The following is a 19,430-nucleotide window of genomic DNA, read 5'->3' on the forward strand; positions in this document are numbered from 1 at the left end:
TGCTAGAGACACTGTGGAGGATGAAGTGGAAACTCACTGTATTGGAGGGGAGTGGAAAAGGGAAAAGTTAAAGAACTAAACAGTGATCATTCCCATAGTGATCTCATCTGGTCTCATGGCTCTAAGGACTACCATAAGCACATGACTCCAAAATTTATATTCTTAGCCCAAACCACTCTTCCAAACTGTATCTGCCTACTTAAGATCTCAAACCTAACATGCCTAAATCTGAACCCATCTCTCCCCAAAATCTTCAACTACAATCTTTTTCATCTCAGATTATTTCAGTTCATCCTTTCAGTTTCTCAGTTCAGAGCCTTGAAATCATCTTTGGTTTGACAAGATATCCTTAGCTGAAAATGAGATCCTTCTCCTTGAACAACCTTTATGCTTCACTAAGGGCATTTACTAATTTCTTACCCCTATTATGGTATCTGTGAGTATAAGTTATATCCTTCCTACTTTGGGAGGCTCTTTGAGGGTATAAATCACCTCTATTCATTTTTATATTCTTCAGCCCCTGCCACAGTGCTCCTCACGTTCTAAATGATGCATAAAATCATCAACAAAATTCAGAGTAAATATTAAAATAAGAATACAAAGAATATGGGGAACACTGAACTGATCTTAGAGATCAGGAATCTTGAAACACATCTTGCATAAAAGCAAGAAAAATAATGTTAATTTTTTTAATTAAAAAGCTGCTTTTGATGTACCCCTTGGTTACTCCACCATACCCCACTTACTCATAATATGTTCAGATGGTCAAAAAGGAGTATAACATAGTAGAATATCATAGTAAAGCCATGAGCTCCTTCAATTGTCCTTGTCTCTGCAAAATAAATAATGCATCTGAAAATTTGGCATCAGATTTGCTAGGCTAGTGACAATTAAATTTCAGGTTAGTTTATAATTATAGGCTATAAGCTCCAATAGGGCATGGATCATAAGAGCCTGTTTTACCTCTCTATCCCTAGCACCTGACAAATACTGATATGGCAATGTTTGTTTAATGAGAAAATAAATGATAGAAATTAATAATGAAAGATGACTACATAAAAGAACACTGAGGAAGGGAACGACTCAGGAACTGATAACTTCAGTAGAACAAAATGAAATGTTTAGCTTTACTTTAATTCATGTATTTTTTTTTCCTATAATCTAAACTGGCTGTGGTCAATGCAGTTGTATAAACAAAACTGTTGGTAGAACACATAGATCATCCTTTCCTAACATTGCTTGTCCTACATGTTGTGTAAGTACTTCTTCCAGAATCTCTTGTGGATTGAAAAAATTTCATGACCTCCCCGAACTGAATCCCGTTTGCCTTCGCAGAGCATTGTGAAGGGCCAAGGCCCTCCTAGATTTTGCAGACTACAAGACTAGAGACGATGAAAGAGGATTTCTTACCATTTTCTGTCGTCATCCAGAAACTCTCATGTCTGTGTGTTTGAGTGAGTTGTGTTGTGTACCATAAACCATAAGTAAAATTGCTGCTATATTAGTAGAATGAGACCCAGAAACAGCCTATTTAGGGGTTACTTCCCCCACTACTACCCCCTCTGTTTTTGTCATACCATTTGGGTTGATCCAGAGAGCTAAGGCAGGTATCTGATTTCCTCTTTTTCTTGAATAAGGTGCCAGGAGTAGTGCTTGGTGCTGCAGATGATGCTGATTTGTATGTGTCACAGTGAGACCTGGCACTCTCCCAGAGAATCTGCTGCATTAAGAATTTGATTCACTCCAGATAGTTAAGCTTGAAAGTGGTTGTGCTCTTGATTTAACTTGAAAAATATCAGGAAATTTAATGTCAAGACTGTCACTTGGCACTCATTTTGATAAAGCATTAGCTAGTATTTGTTATTTCAATTTTTCCCATTAGGGAGGAATTCTAATACTAGTTTCTGTAAGTGGTTAACAGCCTGTGTAGAAGGAATATCACATGCAGTTGCATTGGAATGGACCAGGTAAATGTATATCAAGGAATGATTTGTATCAGTACTTGTACGTGATATTTGTGCTATAGGATTTCCTTTGTTTCTGCTGATGTGCTTATTTGTGACCCTTACAATCAATGTTGAAAAGTATCAGAGAGTAGACAGCCGTGAATGTAAAATTCAGGTCTGGGACAGGAATAATCATATAACCTAGCGAAATATTTATTTGGGGAGGGAAGAAACTTCTGTACAAAAGCCAAGCAGTGTTTTTCTTTAATTTACTAAAACCTCATGTCAGGTTTTTAGAACCAAAAGTAGATTAACCCAATAGATACACAAGGATTCCGTCATGAGATAAATGAATATAAAGGATCCTAACTGGTGCCCTGAGCTAAAAAGTAGTTGAGATTGAGGGAGGTCCTTTAAATGTTCTGCCTAGCTCCCTGCCATGGAGCTAAAATAAGTCAAGCCAGATAGTGAAGATTTTCCACTACTAAAGACCCTTAATGAGTGGGCATATCACAGTCTCTGTCTCTTTCCCATTCCTGTTCAAGAATTTAGCATCTCTGAACTGTTCCTTGAGAATTGCCTTCAGAGACTTCATTACCTTCTCGCCAACCTGGGCTTACTGCCCAGCAAAGAAGTCTTCTAACTAATAAGTGATCGTAATGCAAAAAGTTTACATTGTTTTTATTTAAAAAACAGCAACAGTTGACTTTTCACAGATTTGATATTCAGAGTTTTGACTATGAGCCACCAGAAGGCCCATGACTTGTAATTTGCAATTTTTCTGACGGGTGAGTCATTAGCCTACTGAATATGTCTAACACACCTCCCCACATCTAAAATTCACCACAGCTTCGTTCTGCATTGGCATGCCAGCTAACTCCTGCAATGATAAAAACATGTTCCTTTGTGGGAAGCTTGCCTGAAAAGAAATCCAACTGCCAATGCTGTACAATAAATGATGATTAGGTAAACAGACCTAAGAGATTATTTGCAAATTTGAAAGAGCCCAAAATTTTCTGGACTTGGACTTGCCTTATAAGAATTGGCAGCAAAGCAGAAAGACTCATTCCTGGCTTTTAATAAATGATAACATAAGATGTGTATCAATTAGTTATCCTACATTAATTTCTAATAGAGCTATGCCTAGACAATATTAGATTGCCTTATAAAAAGACATAGCATCATAAAAGAGAGGCCAAACCTAAAATATGAAAATGTTAAGTGGACAGATTACTAAAAGTGAATTTTGTTTTTAAAGATACAGCGGTCTCTCTATGTTGCCCAGGCTGTACTCAAACTCCTGGGCTTAATGATCCTACTCCTCATCCTCCCTAGTGGCTGGGACTACATGTGTATGCCACTGAGCCCAGCTTTGTGTGGTGTTGTTGTTGTTAGTAGTTAAAACCTAAACATCTTATTGTAGTTCCCAGGAACTAACAATCATATTTTCAAAAGTGCCCTTCCAAATGAGAAAAATGATGAAAAAGCTTCACCCACTTGAGAATTAGATGATCAGGCTATGGATTGATTGTCATATCCAATGTCTTACACACTGTTCCAAAACACAGCACACATGAGGTTTCTGGCAAAGCTGGTAGAGGAAACTAGGAAGATCAAGAACCTGAGACTTTACATTTTCCGCTAGCTCAGTCTGGAGGCAGTGAAATGTCAGACTGCCTGGATTCAAATCATGGCTGTTTGAACTGGAAATGTTATTTAACCTCTCTATACCTCAATTTTCTTGTTTGTTAAATGTGCATAATAATAGTACCATATCTCATGGGGCTATATTAATTAACACATGTAGAATACTTAGCACCTAGACAGAATAAGCTAGTGTTGATATGATGATTATTGCTGTTATTTTTGTTGTGATTGAGGAGGGGCTAAGCTAAGCAGTAAAAGAAATGGAGGTAGGTGGAGGGAATGGAGGAGAGTTACAATGGTTGGTCCCCAAGGAAAAAAGTTGTTTTATCCTGTTATCTGGATGTAATTTTAGGCATTTAACATTGTTAATGAATATTAATATTGGGTTTTGAGACTGGAGAAAATGCTGATTTCTCTCCTATGTTTATGGAGCAACCTATTAGTACCCAGTGAAGGAGGAGTGTGAGGGAGTTGCCGGCCAGTCATAAAGTTGTGCTTGCTTCAGCCTCTTCCATCTTCAAAGTATTTGTCTGTCCTCCTTTTTTTCTTTTCATCAAGTTTAGACCACTCAGTCTGGAGCCTGAAACTCAGTAGGTTATTGATTTAGTTTCCCATTATCTCCCTCCTGCCCTTCCTGCCCCCAGCCTAGCTAGGGATTTTAATCTTAGCCTGTCTTCTGATTCTCAGTGTCACCATAAGCGAGTTTCTTTGACCTCAGTTTATACTCTTTAAATGGAATAACAATGTTTTTGCCCATTCAGAGGACAACTAGGGATTTATTGAAATGGCAGATGTTAAGCGTTTTCAAATTTTTTGATAGGAGGATTCCTTGACAGGATGGCATTTATAGTAAAAAAGCTATTTCCTAAGGAAGAGTCCTCTACCTCTGATACATAGGCTTTATTCCCTAGTGGTACAAGGTCTGTTTAATTTCAGCTTTTCCACCGTGAGCCTGTATGTTTTTAAATACTGCTTTTTAAATTTGCCCTCTTCTTTCAAACATTCACAGGCACTAATCCACATTATGACTTTACAGGCAGTAAATTAAATTATATTAATTCTAAACACAGTGTTTTTGAGCTGTAGAGAGTCTGTAGCCTTTGAAACCACTAACTTAATTTTGTCCAATTCTTATTCAGAAATTCAAAAAGAGCCAAAGCTTTTTCCTTTTGAATTTGGTTTAAAAAATAGTAAGAAATTGCTCCCAGGCAGTGGTCCTGGGTGCCAAGGTTTATCAGAGATCTAAATCTTCTGTCTGCGTGAAAATCTTCCAAAGTAAAAGGGTAGGCATGCTAGTGAAGATGTAATCTGTTATAACTTTTTCCTTCACTGCCACTACCTTATGGTGTCAGGTGTGGGCAAGTCTCTTAATCTCTCTGAGATTTTGTTTTCTTATCAGCAAATCTACATTCACAATAAATATTTGAGAGAAATAAATGAATCTGTACTGGGCACTTTCAAAGTATCTGTTTATCTGCACAGAAAGTCCTGCCTCTAAAACAGCAGATATAAGCAGAAGACTATTTTATACTGTCATTACTTGAAATTAGATTGTAAGCTCATTCAAAGCAAAGGCTCTGTTATCTTTCATAGAGCCTTCCTCCACAGTAAATAAATGTTTATTGAATAAAGCTGAGTATGGTTTTCTAAATTATTTTTAGTTGGTTTCAGCATTTTGTCACATTCCTTTGAAGAGCCTTGATTTTAGCAAATCTTTGTCATTTGGGCAGGGGAATGGCAGGGTGTGTGAAAACAACCAGACTCACAGGAAAGAGGGTGATCAGGCTGCATAATACTGGGTTGTTGATTTTTTTTTTTTTCCTGGTTCTCTTTTGGGAGGGTAATGGTTTGTTATTTTTCAAAATGTGAGAAGACTGGTTTTTTAGTGTCACTTGTAAATTTATTTCTAAGACAAATCCTACAACAGTTTAGATGTCTTTGGAGCAATAATAGCAACATTTCAGTACATGACACCTTTCCTGTTTTTATCAACTTATACTTTAGATGTATATGTACATTTGTTTAAATTATATGATAATTACACAGTATAAAGTGAGTGGTTCTGAAATAGGAAAAGCTACATAATCATTGTGGTTATGTATGGCGTTGGTTATTATTTCACTGATCTTAGATACTTTTGAGGTAACTATATGAGCACTGTTCAACTATTTCTGAAAAGATGATCATCCTAAATCTTTTAGAAGATTTCTATCTCAGGACTTTTTAAATGGCACTTTAAAAAATTTTTTTACTCTAGTTCAGTAATGCTAAATTGCTAAGTAATAGAAATTTTAAAATAAAACAGCTTTCTAAGGATGTGTTCTCCTACATACAATGAATGCAACATGCAATGAGTATCCAGTTTCTGTACATGTATAACAGATCTTTGAAAAAGCAGGAAACGTTTAGTAAATTCTTCAGAAGTTAGAAGCAGGTAACAGTCTGATGCTTATAAATGGAGTCCTTTGGAAGGCAAACTACATTCCTTCATCTGTGACAGGAAATCTTTCTCTTTTCATTTCTTTTTTTTTTTCTGCTACTCATATATGCAGGAGGTGCTCCAAATGGTACCAAGCAATAACATTTAAAATGCCCCCACCCCTGCCCAGATAGCTGCATGCATTTTAAAACTATATTCTCTCATCAGAGTCTGGAAGAGCTTTCAGGACAACTTGATGACTCTTTCTGAAAGGGTTACATTTTTAAAATGTTTATCTTAGTATGTTAATTTACTGTTTAAAAAAAAAAAAAAAAGACCAGTCTCAGCTTAAGTTCTACTGGATAATTATTTGCCCTTTTGGTGGTTGATTATTATGCTTAGAAATGCCATTTAAATATTATTTTCAGTAGATATCTGTTAGCTTCTGTAGTACAATAGGTAGTTCTATGGGCCTCTATAAATGAATGATACTTGAATTTATAATTACTTGTATATTTTGCACCAGCATAGATTTTTAAGGATTCTGGCCTATTTCAGTATCTTGGTTTAACAAGGAGGTTAGACATTTGAAAATGCCAGGTACAGTGGCTTACACCTGTTATCCCAGCACTTTGGGAGCCCCAGGTGGGTGGATCTCTTGAGCCCAGAAGTTTGAAACCAGCCTGGGCAACATATTGAGACCTCACCTCTACAAAACATTTTTAAAAACTAAAAATTAGCTGGGCTTGTGGTTCCAGCTACTTGGGAGGCCAAGGGAGGAGGATCACTTGAGCCTGGAAGGCCAAGGCTGCAGTGAGCTGTGATTGCACCACTGCTACAGCCCCTGGGTGAAAGAGCAAGACCCTGTCTTTAAAAAAAGTTTGAAAAGATTCCTCGATGATGATTAAAATGTAATTCACATTGCTGTCCCTTTGATTTGACTGCTAGAACAGCAGCTGTGGTGGAGCCAGCGCTCCTTCTGTAAGCTAAGCTAAATAGGTAGTGTGATATACTCAGCAGTGTCAATTCAGCTCCTCTGTAGAGAGCATAAAGGAGCAGCAGGTTTTCCTCATTTGCCACACTTAAATTTATATTCCATTTTTAATATTAAGAGCAGTAAATTTGAAAATAGAGAGTAATAAATGTTAAAGAAATGTATACGTAGAGTAACACATATATGTTATATATAGAGAAAATATAGAAACAGTAACAGATTTTTAGAGTAACAAATTACTACTAAACTTTATGCCCCACAGTTTACATAGTTTTTTAGAAGGCCAGATTTTCTTAGAGTATAAGCTTTCTTTTTAAATTATTGAATATTTAACCTGTATTACAAATTAGGACCTGTTCTCTCTACCTGTACCTATTCATTTCTAAAATGTGTTCTTGCATTTAATTTTTTGCTTGTTGCGTTACTACATTAAAACTGAGTAAAGCTAATGGTTTTGTAAAAATAAGCAAGTAGGAAAGTCTCTTGAAAGTGTTGAGAATGAGTAAACTACTAGATGTACTTTGCTGTTATAGCATGGTTCTTGGTTGAGTTGTAAATCATATGTGTTTTGCCCACAAAGCACATGCTAATATTAAGTTGTTTTTAAAGTGATTGTGTTGCATCACCATGGTTCTTCTATGCTCTGTGGGGTATCATGTTGCTTTAATGTAATGAACCAAGTCCTCAGCTCCTAAATCTCCATGCTGGAAATGATTACATAAAACTGAATGGCCATGTCTGAAGTCATGAATCTTGAGAATTTTTTATTCTTTGGAAAAGCCTTACAAGACTTTTCTTATTCTTTGAGGGGAAAAGCCCTGTACTTATAAGAAGTTTCTGTTGAAAATATTAGCCATTTTAGGTTATATAGCATTCTGTTTGAAAAATAAGCATTTACGCTGCTGCAAGATCTGTATTTTAACTTTGTGCAGATGTGTGCTTAAAGAACATGATGTGCTTATTTGTTGCATTTATGCTACTTTCTTACTTTAACTAAGATGGATGAAATTACGTATTAAATAAAAACAGCAGTCCTTACCAACCTGAAAAAGCATTCCAAAAACAGTGGAGAAAATGAGAATATAACTTTAATAGTTCATTGACTTTTGAGAGAATTCTGTTTAAAAGCATGTATATAATTTCTTTGCAGGTTTACTCAGTGTTTTTAATGTTAAAAGTAGTCTGCCAGTAAATTATAAAATATTACCAAAAGTATTATTTTCTATCTTAACCAAATATAGCACTTTAAATTTTACATATCTTGTTATACACAGACGTATATATTGTATGTGGCATAAAACTCCAGTTAGAATAACTTCATGGCCTTGGGCAAGTTAAACTCCCTGAACCTCATTTTTTTTTCTGTATGATGTAATACTTACCTTTTAGAATCATTGTCATGATTAAATGAGAAAAATCTATTTAGAATAATGTCTGACAGATATTTATCACTGCATGTTCACTTCTATATGCCAAGCTTCATAAAGCAGTGTGTTTTTATTTGGTACTTCTGAGCTAGAAAGTACTTTGTATTGAGTATTACTTGCCACACTCAATTCTAAAGTGAAACTTTGTATTGGATATTACTTATCACACTTAATTCTGAAGTGAAATTTAGAATACGTAGAATAAATTTTTCTTAGGATATTTAAGGAGCATGTTTATTGAGTGGCTACTAAGCATAAAACATTGCTTCTATCATATACAGTTGACTATATTTAAAATTAATTAAGGTAGAGGTCAGTCTAAATGCTATTCCCAGTTCGTTTTATAGTTCCTCTCTCTCTCTCGTTGGCTCTTTGTGTGTGTGTGCGTGACCTTGTTAACTTTAAGAAAGTTTTCAAAATAAAGGAGCACTTGACTTTGTAGTCGTTTAAAAATAGGGTTGATCAATATGAAGCGTTAGCTACGAGCACAAGTTGGTGCTTTTTTATTGATTTCAGTTACCAATGCCCTCAGGCTTATGTGTGTGAGAATGAAAATGATATATGAAATATGCACCCAGATTCAACAGACCAATGTTCTTGTTACATCTGCAACCGCTTTGGCAGAATTCTTTATTTGGAAGTGACTTTGGTAGCAGTTAGTTCCTGTCTCCCTCTGTCTCTGTCACACACACACACACACACACACACACACACACACACGTGCAGGCAACCTTAAGATAGACTCATACAGTGCTTTGGGAAGTTTCTGCCATTTAGTTACTTTTATTATAAAATGCTATTCAAGGTTCTAGACTTAACAGTGCGTGAATATACTTTTTGTCATTTTTAACAGATGGTTAGAAGCCAAAATCTTGATGATTTGAAAGATTCTCCGCTAAGTAGCCAGTTGCAGACCAATAAAGCCAAGAAGGTGAATACCAGGGAAGCCTGCTCAGAGCAGGGCACGCATTATTTAGAAAGTTGTATAAGGAAGTTTGCTTTGGGCAGAGGTTGTCATGTGTCATCTGTCCCATCAGTCAGAGTTCCAGCAGCTGTTCCCAGTCACCAGGACCCTTGTATGCTACTGTTCGTCCATCAGCACTAAGAGATACCGGCTGCCTTTCCACCGTGCTGGGGAAGCCACGGACACACAGACTTGCGGTGTTATCTCACTGGCCACCAGTGTGGATGAAAGCTCATTTTCAAAGAGGGAGACCAAACACCAACGTTTTGATCTTTTATTAAACCATTAACCAAAATATATTCTCAAGAGAATTAGTCGGATGCCATAAAGTGTGTCTATTTTTGGCTATATGTATGGCTGTAATAATGTCGGAGTGTTGCACATTTGAATCCAAAGAGATACCCTACTTAAATGAGAGATGGGAGAACTTTCTCCACTAGATGCCAGATCATTACTATCAGAGTATCACTGTGAAGAGACCTTTCTGGTTGAACACAGCAATGCAAAAAAGACTTAAAATCACAAGCATTCTTTTTTTGATAGTGCAGCAACCTGCCAAATGGGATATATCCCAATTCTGATTATAGACAAACCTGCAACAATTCCCTTTTTCTCTTTTTGTATTCCAGAGGTATCCCTAGAGGAAAGGATTTGTGGGCATTAGTATCACTATCTGCCTGATTACTGTGTTGACATTTTTAAAGTGCCATTAATCATAGGAAATGGAACTTAATGGTGTAGAAAAATACCCAGCCAGGGAATGTCAAGAAAGTAAGCTACAGCCCAGTATTCACACGAAATTAAAGGGAAATGCATCTTAACCCTTTAATTATTTTTTCTTCTTACTGAATTATAAAGGAAAGCAATTGAGAAGTAGCTTTGCAATCAAAGGTAATGGTAAACATAGCAAAAGAAAATTATAAAAGGCAGCTGATGGTATGCTGCACAGGTAATGCTGCCATTAAGGGTATACAGAAGTAAAAAGCAGTGATATGACACATGAATAGAGTAATTCATTTTTCAAAAACTGGCAATATTTAATGCATATTTTGTTAGAGTTTGGTATCATTTCATTGTTTGCCTATTAGCTAATTTAAATTAAAATGTTTTCCTAACTGAAATTGTAGGGAAGAGATAAATATAGATAGCCTCATTTTAAAAACATATGTGACACTAAACTTATAATGAACTAATTATACTGTAAAATATTTTTGGCTGGACGCAGTGGCTTACACCTGTAATCCCAGCACTTTGGGAGTCCAAGGCGGGCAGATCATGAGGTCAGGAGATTGAGACCACCCTGGCCAACACGGTGAAACCCCATCTCTACTAAAAATACAAAAAATTAGCTGGGCGTGGTGGTGGGCACCTGTAGTCCCAGCTACTCAGGAGGCTGAGGCAGGAGAATGGCATGAACCTGGGAGGCGGACCTTGCAGTGAGCTGAGATCGCACCCCTGCACTCCAGTTTAGGTGACAGTGCAAGACTCCATCTCGGGAAAAAAAAAAAAAAAAAAAAAGGTTTTTGGTGCTGACTCTGAGCAGGTGCTTCATTTGATAAATAGCACTTTAATCCACTTTCTCCCTTGGCCTTTTCTTTTTCAAGACAGTTTACAGCATAGGACACAGAATAGATTCTCAATAAAGACTGATGGATTGACCTATGGGTCTAAGATGAATGAATTTTAGGGTGATCTGTATAAGGAGACTGCAAAAGAAGTAATATTGTTAAGTGTTGGGCTTTTTATTTTTTCCACTGCAGATTTTTGTCATCCATTGGAGGGACACTGTATGAGATTGGAAAGCCTGAAATGCAACAAAAAATAAATTCATTCCTTGAAAAGGAAGGAATGGAGAAAATTGCAGAAAGATTGCAAACAACAGTACACACTTTACAGGTCATCATAGATGGTCTCAGCCAGCCTGAAAGCTTTGACTTTCGAACAGGTAAACAATTGAACTTAAATTATGTAGCACCTTGCATATGCAGAGCTCCCATTATCTCCTTTGATTCTCACAGCAATCCTGTGCCGTAAGCAGAATGGATATTATTCTCCCATTTTATACATGAGAAAATTAAAGCATAGTGATCTTCCTTCAGAGTCATTATAGTTAATATCCAGAGCCAAAGCTAGAAGCCAGGTGGTCTCCCTGGACTCTTTGTTCACTGTGTATTTCCCATTTACTAAACTAAATGCATCATGCGTGTACCGCTGTATGCATGGAGGCACACATTTTTTTATGGTCCTTTTGTAAGCTGTTTTTATCTCCTGGGAGCCAGAAGTGCAAGATAAAGCAGTCCCTTCACAAGCTAAAAGGTGAATCTTCTTCCTTAATTATAGCTTTCCAAGTTCTTGGATTCCGTGTCAATGAACAAACTGAACAAATAAGATAATATCTATCTGTTGATTTTCCTTCTAATTAAAAGTGCTCTCAGCTTTCAGCACAGGTAGATGGTGAGGGATGTATAACAACCATAGTTGTTGAGAGCAGTGACCCAGTAAAAAAGAATTACAGTATCAAATGACCTACTTCCCGAGGAAGTTTGAATAGGAACCCCTGAGATTTAAATGAATCTGCTCATTGGTCTTATAACCAGTTTTGATGATACCATGTTTAGACCATTGTCTTTTTATTCTGGTTTAGGCTGTGTTGAGATGGTTAGACATACTTCTTTGAAAGGGTTTAAAGGAATTTTGAAATATATCCAGCAAGTTCATTGTGCTATTCCTCCTTCTGTAGGGTTTTCTTTTCTTTTTTTTTTTTTTTTAAGTTAAAGAAAAATAAAATAACACCCAGTAAGAACTATGCCAAAAATGTGAGAGTAGAAGCCTCCTAGTGGTCCTCCACCCAATGTGGATGTTTCAGCAGACAAATCCATCTCCATTTGGAGGCCCGGTATCCTTTTATGGGAATTTCTTGGCTGGTTTTTAGCTGGAGTGCTGGGTGGAGCAATGGTTCTCAAAAATACTGGATTTGGAGGTGGTATGGCTACATCCTTTGCATTAGCGGGTTGGCAAAAAATGCTGTAACTGCAGGTATCCTGTACTGGATTTTTCACATCCATCTTCATTTTTCTGTCTTAGTGTCGATTGTTCCATTATCCCAGTTGCATTGTAGACTCAGAGCAAAGATCAGCACTCAAATTATATGGTCCAATTAAACTACCAAGTTGTTGAACAGAAAGACAGATGCATCTGGGCTCTGGGCTGAGCTTTCCAGTTACTGCAGTGTTTATCAGTGTGGCAAGTGAAGTTTTAAATAGGTCTCTTTAAGCAAACTTTGGAACTGACATTTGCTCTAATGTAAGTCACAATTTTCAAAATGTCTGAGAACTTTCATCTTACTACTAAACACATCCCCAAGGTGAGGAAGGCATAGAAACCATACTTTTGTGGGGGCATTTTGGTCATTTCCATGGATGATGTTTTATGTTACATCTCTTTCCTCCATTTTCTCAAAAGTATTTCTTAATGCCTCATTCTTTCCTCATAATAATTCTGTCTTTTGTTTTATCAATGGTGTAATTAATTTCATGTGTATTAACACTATGGTGACTAGTTAATTTCCCTAATTGGGTTCATCAGAAGCTGTCCAGACCCAGGGGCTGAAAATGCTTGGCTATGAAAGTGTTAAAAGTTTGCGTGGTAAACGGAGAGTTTTCTGATTTCTCAGTGTCCCAGACTGTCTTCAGGAATATGTTAAGTAGTTCCTGACTCTGATTTTCCATGCAAGATTAAACTAAGCAGCTGATCAGGAACCCTTAGGGAATCCGCAGCAGCTGGACCTCTGCAAGAAAATAGAGAGACAAAGAATTTCCAAGCATAAAAACAATGCCTATGGGGTCTCGGAGACCATCCTGCCTCTCTGCCCCGATCAGTGACTTAGTTCCACTTTGCTGTGACACAGCCTTAGCCTAGTGTAATATTACATTACAGTAGGTTTCTTGCTTTTGGAATTCACTGCTTTAGCATCAGGTCAAATTCCACAGAATCAATCCCAATTTTAGCCTACTCTTTTTCATGGCAATGGTGAAATTTGGAGTTTAAAGAAGATTTTTATCTTGTTTTATAGGAAAAAGCTTAATTTTTAAAACATCTTGGTATCAGTGTGGTTGGACTGGGGGAAGGGAAGAAAGGGGTAGCCAGTTGTTAATACAACTGTAAAGGATAGCTTTAACAAGTCATCAGGATAAAGCCAACAGCTGCGGAGGAAAAGGAAATGGAATGGGTGGAGGGGAAAATGAGGCCTTAGTAAAAGGAGATCCAAGCATAGAATGTGTTCTTTGTTATTAGAGTCAACACTCAGTAATCCTAGGAAAGGGGGCCTTCAAGAGGAGCATGGATAAATGGAATCCACAGATAATCCACAGCCCCGTTTAAACTGTTAGTTCTAACTGTCTCCCTCATAAAAACCATTGTTTTTAACTAGAACCATAATGATTCCTTGGCATACTTTATGCCTATCTTTTGGACAATAATGAACAAAGAAATGTATGCTGGGGTAAGCAAGAAAAAAGGGCTATAAAGAACTTGGAAACAGAAATCTGTATCTTCATCATTGTTTCTGTAGCACCCAGCAGAGTGCCTGGCCAGGAGATAATAGAGTTAATAAATGTTTGATGAATTTAATTGAAAGAGAAATAATATTAGGTACTACCTGGTCTGGGATTCTGAGTCATAGATAATCAAGAATCCATAAATGTTGATTGGATAAATATATTTGAAATGGGTGGGAATGGATTTTCTGAGTTCCAAATTTGTGGGAAGAAGTGAGGAAGAAAGAACATTTGAATTTCATCCCCATTTGACCAAAAGTTGATGTACTTTCTACCACCTTTAAACAATTTAATAATCCAGGCACTGGGAGAAAAACAAAAAAAAGCTTCCAGTCTCTTGTTTTCCAAACATCTTACTTTCTCAGTGTTTGTAGTTTAGCTTTGTATATTTATTAAGCAAATATATATATTCTCACCACCTCTTCACAGAGAGGAAAATAAGACTCTCTTCTCAATCCTCACATATAATGCTAGTGTGTAGCATTGTAGAAGAAAGTAAATTTTCTTGAATTGTTTCTACTGCATGAATGCTATCTCCAACCGATATGCATGTTCTCTGAAGGCAAGCCTCGGTCTTCAGCTCCTTGTATGTCCCCCCTTAATCTTTAATATTGGTCTGGGCACATAATCAATATGTATTAAGTGCTTATTCACAAAGTTGTATTTAGGAAGTACAATGCCTTTTCCACTTACTTTTTTTCTCTTTCCTTACAGATTTTGATAAACCTGATTTCAAGAGAAGCATAGTATGCCTGGAAGATCTGCAGGTTGGGACAGTTCTTACAGGCAAAGTGGAGAATGCCACTCTCTTTGGAATTTTTGTGGATATAGGAGTAGGGAAATCTGGGCTGATTCCTATACGAAATGTGACAGAAGCAAAACTTTCAAAAACAAAGAAGAGAAGGAGCCTTGGACTGGGCCCTGGAGAAAGGGTGGAAGTCCAAGTACTCAACATTGACATCCCCCGATCTAGGATTACTCTGGACCTCATTCGGGTGTTATGAGTGTCCAACTGAAGGCCAAACACTGATTTTATTTTCTCATTTCTACAGATTGACAAGAATAAGTCAGTTGCTTGTAAACTTTAGGTAGCAAATGAGAAATAATTCACTTAATATCATAAATATTTTCCAAACACTTTCCTTTATTTTTTCTTCTGAATTAATAGAAAACCAACAGTTTGATTTCCTTTCCCCTTAAAGGAAACAACTAAAATACGCATTCTTTTTTTTTTTTTTTTTTTTTTTTTTTTTTTTTTTTTTTTTTTTTTTTTTGAGAGGGAGTCTCGCTCTGTCGCCCAGGCTGGGATGCAGTGGCCGGATCTCAGCTCACTGCAAGCTCCGCCTCCCGGGTTTACGCCATTCTCCTGCCTCAGCCTCCCGAGTAGCTGGGACTACCGGCGCCCGCCACCTCGCCCGGCTAGTTATTTTTTGTATTTTTTAGTTGAGATGGGGTTTCACCTTGTTAGCCAGGATGGTCTCGATCTCCTGACCTCGTGATCCGCCCGTCTCGTCCTCCCAAAGTGCTGGGATTACAGGCTTGAGCCACCGCGCCCGGCCAAAAATACGCATTCTTATATGGCTTTATGTAGTAATAGTTTTCTGGCTAAAATTTTGGTTTTTATTTTTTTGTAATTTACCTTTAACTCCTTTTGCATTTTGTATAACAGATTGCTTAACTTCTACTTGCCAACATCTGCCTTGCTGGACTGGTATGGGATTGTCTTGATTTGACTTGTACAGTCTTTATTGACACAGTAGGGCTGGGCAGTGTTTAATCCTTCCATTTTATAGATTCTTTTTTTAATCAGGCCTTTTGGACTTCATTCATCATTTTGCAATAATCTCTTTTCCTTTGTCGTGCAAACCAAAACAGATTTTGATGTGTTTGTAACCATCAAATGAATGGTTCGAAACATTTCTCAAAAGGATATATATATTGACCCCAACAATAAAGGTTTGTGGCTAGTGACTTGTTTTTGCTATATTGATTCAGTGAATGACTTAGAAGTCAGTCTTGATGAAAGAAGATATGGTTTATGTAACCCTTGGAGAAGAGGGAAGCCTTTGGAAATTTGAAGAATGGTTTTCTTTGACTTAGCATAGAAGAGTGTGTCCTTTCTTAAATCAGAATTAAACTTCAAGTGGGGATAGAAATGGCCATTTTAAAGATCAAATGTAGATCAGGTGTGAAGGGACAAGAAAAACAAGTATATGAAGGAAGTGACTCTTACTCTGTTTTTATTCATTGGAGATTGTAAGGATTAGCATGACCATTCAGGGTCAAAATAAAGCCCACAGTGGACTGGTATCCTGTTCATTCTGACTACTGCTGCTGCTGTTGATTTACCTGATGAAGATATTTGTATGACTGAATGAGTGTTTGGTTTTCTCCATGCATAAGTAGGGGATGGTTACTAAAGACGACCAGTCTTGTTCATTTGCTTAGGAAACACCCATTGTCCTGGCATAATTTTTAATATTGCCTCTCTTTATTCTCAGAGTGCCCCATTTTGGATGATAAATCATATGATCAACTATAGTAGTCACTAAGTAGTGACTGTGACTATATTTCATGATAGTTCTACAATGCAGTAGGTTCCTTAAAAGTTGCATATATCAACTTTTTTGATATAGATAACTATTTGCCTAGCAATTTCATTTCTGAAATGCTTTTCCTCTGTTTCTTACTGGTCTTTAACTGATAATGGATCTATCTTAATGTTATAACTTTAAGTCGATCTTCCTACTCACTCCTCCCAATATTCTTCCAGGTTCATAATCTATAGATCAGTGATGAATGATGTGTACCTGAGGAGTCTTACTCTGAAGCCCGAGATATAAGTTCACATGAGTGTTTTAGAGGAAGAGGCCTTCTCCCTGGGCACTTCAGATATAGGAACAAGAACAGTTGACAGTGTAAAGCTGCTCTGTTGACCTGGCAGCTAGGCTTTCATGGACACAACAAGGACTTGACATTGCACTGGATTGTGTAGTTTGTCCCATCCAGCCCAGACATGGTAGAGGCTGGTGTAAGGCCTAAGCTATAAAATGAGGGGCCACATCTCATTTATAACTGCAAAGTGTGCATGGTGATCCATTATATTCTATTCCTAGTCCCTGTTCTACTAGTAATCCAGTGTGCCTTTGAGCTGGTATCTTTACTTCTACAGACCTCCTTTTTCCAAATTTAAAATGGCATATGAGAAAGCGTTTATTCCCATGTACATTTACTGGTGACCTCCTGGTGTGCCAGGCATTGTGCTAGTCACTGACCAGAAATTGTGATAGAAAAATAGGTAGGGGTAGGGAGCACGAAAAGAAAATAAAAAGAAAAAAATAATCATTATCTTTGTCCTTATGGAGCTTAGAGTCTATTGAGACAGCATAATTAATCATATAAAAATGTAAAACTACAATCAGATAAGTGATATAATGGTGACGACGTGTAATAAATGGGTTGACTTAGAAAAGTCAAAGTAGTTCAGTGGGATTTGAGATGTGAAAGATGACCAGAACTAGGACAAATTTTACTGACCTTTAATAATAACTCTTCCCGGAGGTGGAGCTTGCAGTGAGCTGAGATCCGGCCACTGCACTCCAGCCTGGGCCGCAGAGCGAGACTCCGCCTCAAAAAAAAAAAAATAATAATAACTCTTCCCAATAAATAGTGAGAATGAGCTGTATTGGAGTGGGCTTAAGAGAGTAGGAGGAATTAGATTGCAGACAGTGAATATAGACAGTTCTTTTAGGGAGTTTAGCTGTAAAGGAAGAAGAGAAATAGCATAGTGGTTGGAAGGGGGAAATGGAGTCAAAATTTAAGACAAAAGAAATGTATACAAATGGAAATGATCCAGTAAAAATAGGAAAATATGATACAGGAGACAGAGGGGAGAATTACTGGAAAGATATCCTTGACTAAATGAGATCAGATGGAATCTAGTGCACAAGGGGTTGGTCTAAGTTAGGAATACAAAGAGTTTATTCATATCAGTGAGAGAAAGGACTAAGTATATGAGCACAAATGTAGGTAGGTAAATATAGGAGCTCATGGAAAGTCTGAATTTCTTCTAGTTTTCTCATTGAATTATGAAGGAATACCATCATATGAGATGAAACATTGAAGAGAAAGGGAAGTGTGAGGAACGGATGAGAATGAGAGTGAAAAGCCTAGGGAAACAGCGTGACTTCTAGGCAGTGTTAAATGTTTCACTTAAGGTTATTGATCATTAATTGAATCTAAGATCAGCTTATTTTTTTCTCCAGCCCATCAGCTTTGTGGGTGTGGGCCCAGATTAGGTGGAGAGGTGATTTAATCAGGGTTGGGGGTTTGCCAAACAAGTACAATGAAGAGGACAAAGAAGTTGAGGGCATGTAGACAAACTATTGACCATGGAATTTAAGCTTAAGTAGAAAAATGAGAGTATAAGGGGACAGTGAGGAGCAGTGGGAAAGTATGGGATTAAAGGATTGTAGGCCCTGATGAAGTTGGAGGGATGTTGGAGTGGGAATAATAGAGGAAATAATGGGTTTAGGTAAGAATGCTTGTCAAAAGTGGAGTGCATAACCTTGAGATTACAGAGGAGTTGCAGTTTTTGGCACTGACAGCATAGGGAATGAAAGTGGGGTAAGTAGCAGAAGTAAAGGATAAGGTAAGATCAATTAAAGAAAAGAAATTCTGGTCTGTCAAGAACAGAATTGGAGCAGGTGTGCTGGCTCATGCCTGTAATCCCAGGACTTTGGGAGGCCAAGGTAGGAGGATGTTTTGAACCCAGAGGTTCAAGACCAGCCTAGGCAATATAGGGAGACCCCATCTCTATAAAAATTAGATTATCCAGGCATGGTGCCACACACCTGTGTCCCAGCTATGCAGGAGGTTGAGACTGCAGTGAGCTGCACTCCAGCCTGGGTGACAGGGCAAGACCCTGTCTCAAAAAAAAGAACTGAGAATTCAGGAAGGATTATCTATGTGAAGAATGATTTTAGGAGGCTGTCTCAGTAATGCAAGCTAAAATAACGGTGGCTTGGATCAGAATGTTAGTGGTAGAAATGGTGAGAAGTGGTGGGATTCTGGATGTAGTTAGGCGGAGGTAGAGCCAAACAGGATTTCCTGGCATAAGATGTGAGACAATCTAGGATGGCTCCAAGGTTTTTGGCCTAAGCAATCAGGAGTATAGAATTATCTACTGAAATGAGAAGACTGGCAGGGGGAACAGTTTGGTAAAGGAATTCATTTTGGACAGGTTAAATTTGAGATACTCATTAGACATCCAAGTGCTGATGTTCAGGGGAGTGGGCTGGACTGGAAATGTGAATTTAATAGTTACTAGCATAACTACTTAGAGCCGTGAGACTGAATGAGACCACCAGTGGAATAAGTGGAGATAAAGTAGAGAAGGGGTCCAAGGGCCAAGTTGTTGAAATCCAAGACCCTCAGCTATAAAATTTTTGAACTTCATAAGGCAAGAATTTTGTCTC

General features: G+C 37.6%; 1 protein-coding gene across 2 annotated transcripts in view; it reads left to right on the forward strand.

The window, feature by feature from the left end:
• Positions 1–15,924, forward strand: part of SRBD1 (S1 RNA binding domain 1) — a 215,896-nt gene extending 199,972 nt beyond the window's left edge. The window contains exons 20-21 of one of the 2 annotated variants that reach the window (XM_015112279.3): positions 11,158–11,342; positions 14,668–15,924. In XM_015112279.3, the coding sequence (XP_014967765.2) occupies positions 11,158–11,342; positions 14,668–14,957 (475 nt within the window). In that variant the 3' untranslated portion in view covers positions 14,958–15,924. The remainder of the gene's footprint in view (positions 1–11,157; positions 11,343–14,667) is intronic. The other variant, XM_077959633.1, reaches the window with a different exon arrangement.
• Positions 15,925–19,430: the final 3,506 nt, after the last annotated feature.

The sequence above is a fragment of the Macaca mulatta genome, chromosome 13 (assembly GCF_049350105.2).
Source record: "Macaca mulatta isolate MMU2019108-1 chromosome 13, T2T-MMU8v2.0, whole genome shotgun sequence".
Taxonomy (NCBI): Eukaryota; Metazoa; Chordata; class Mammalia; order Primates; family Cercopithecidae; genus Macaca; species Macaca mulatta.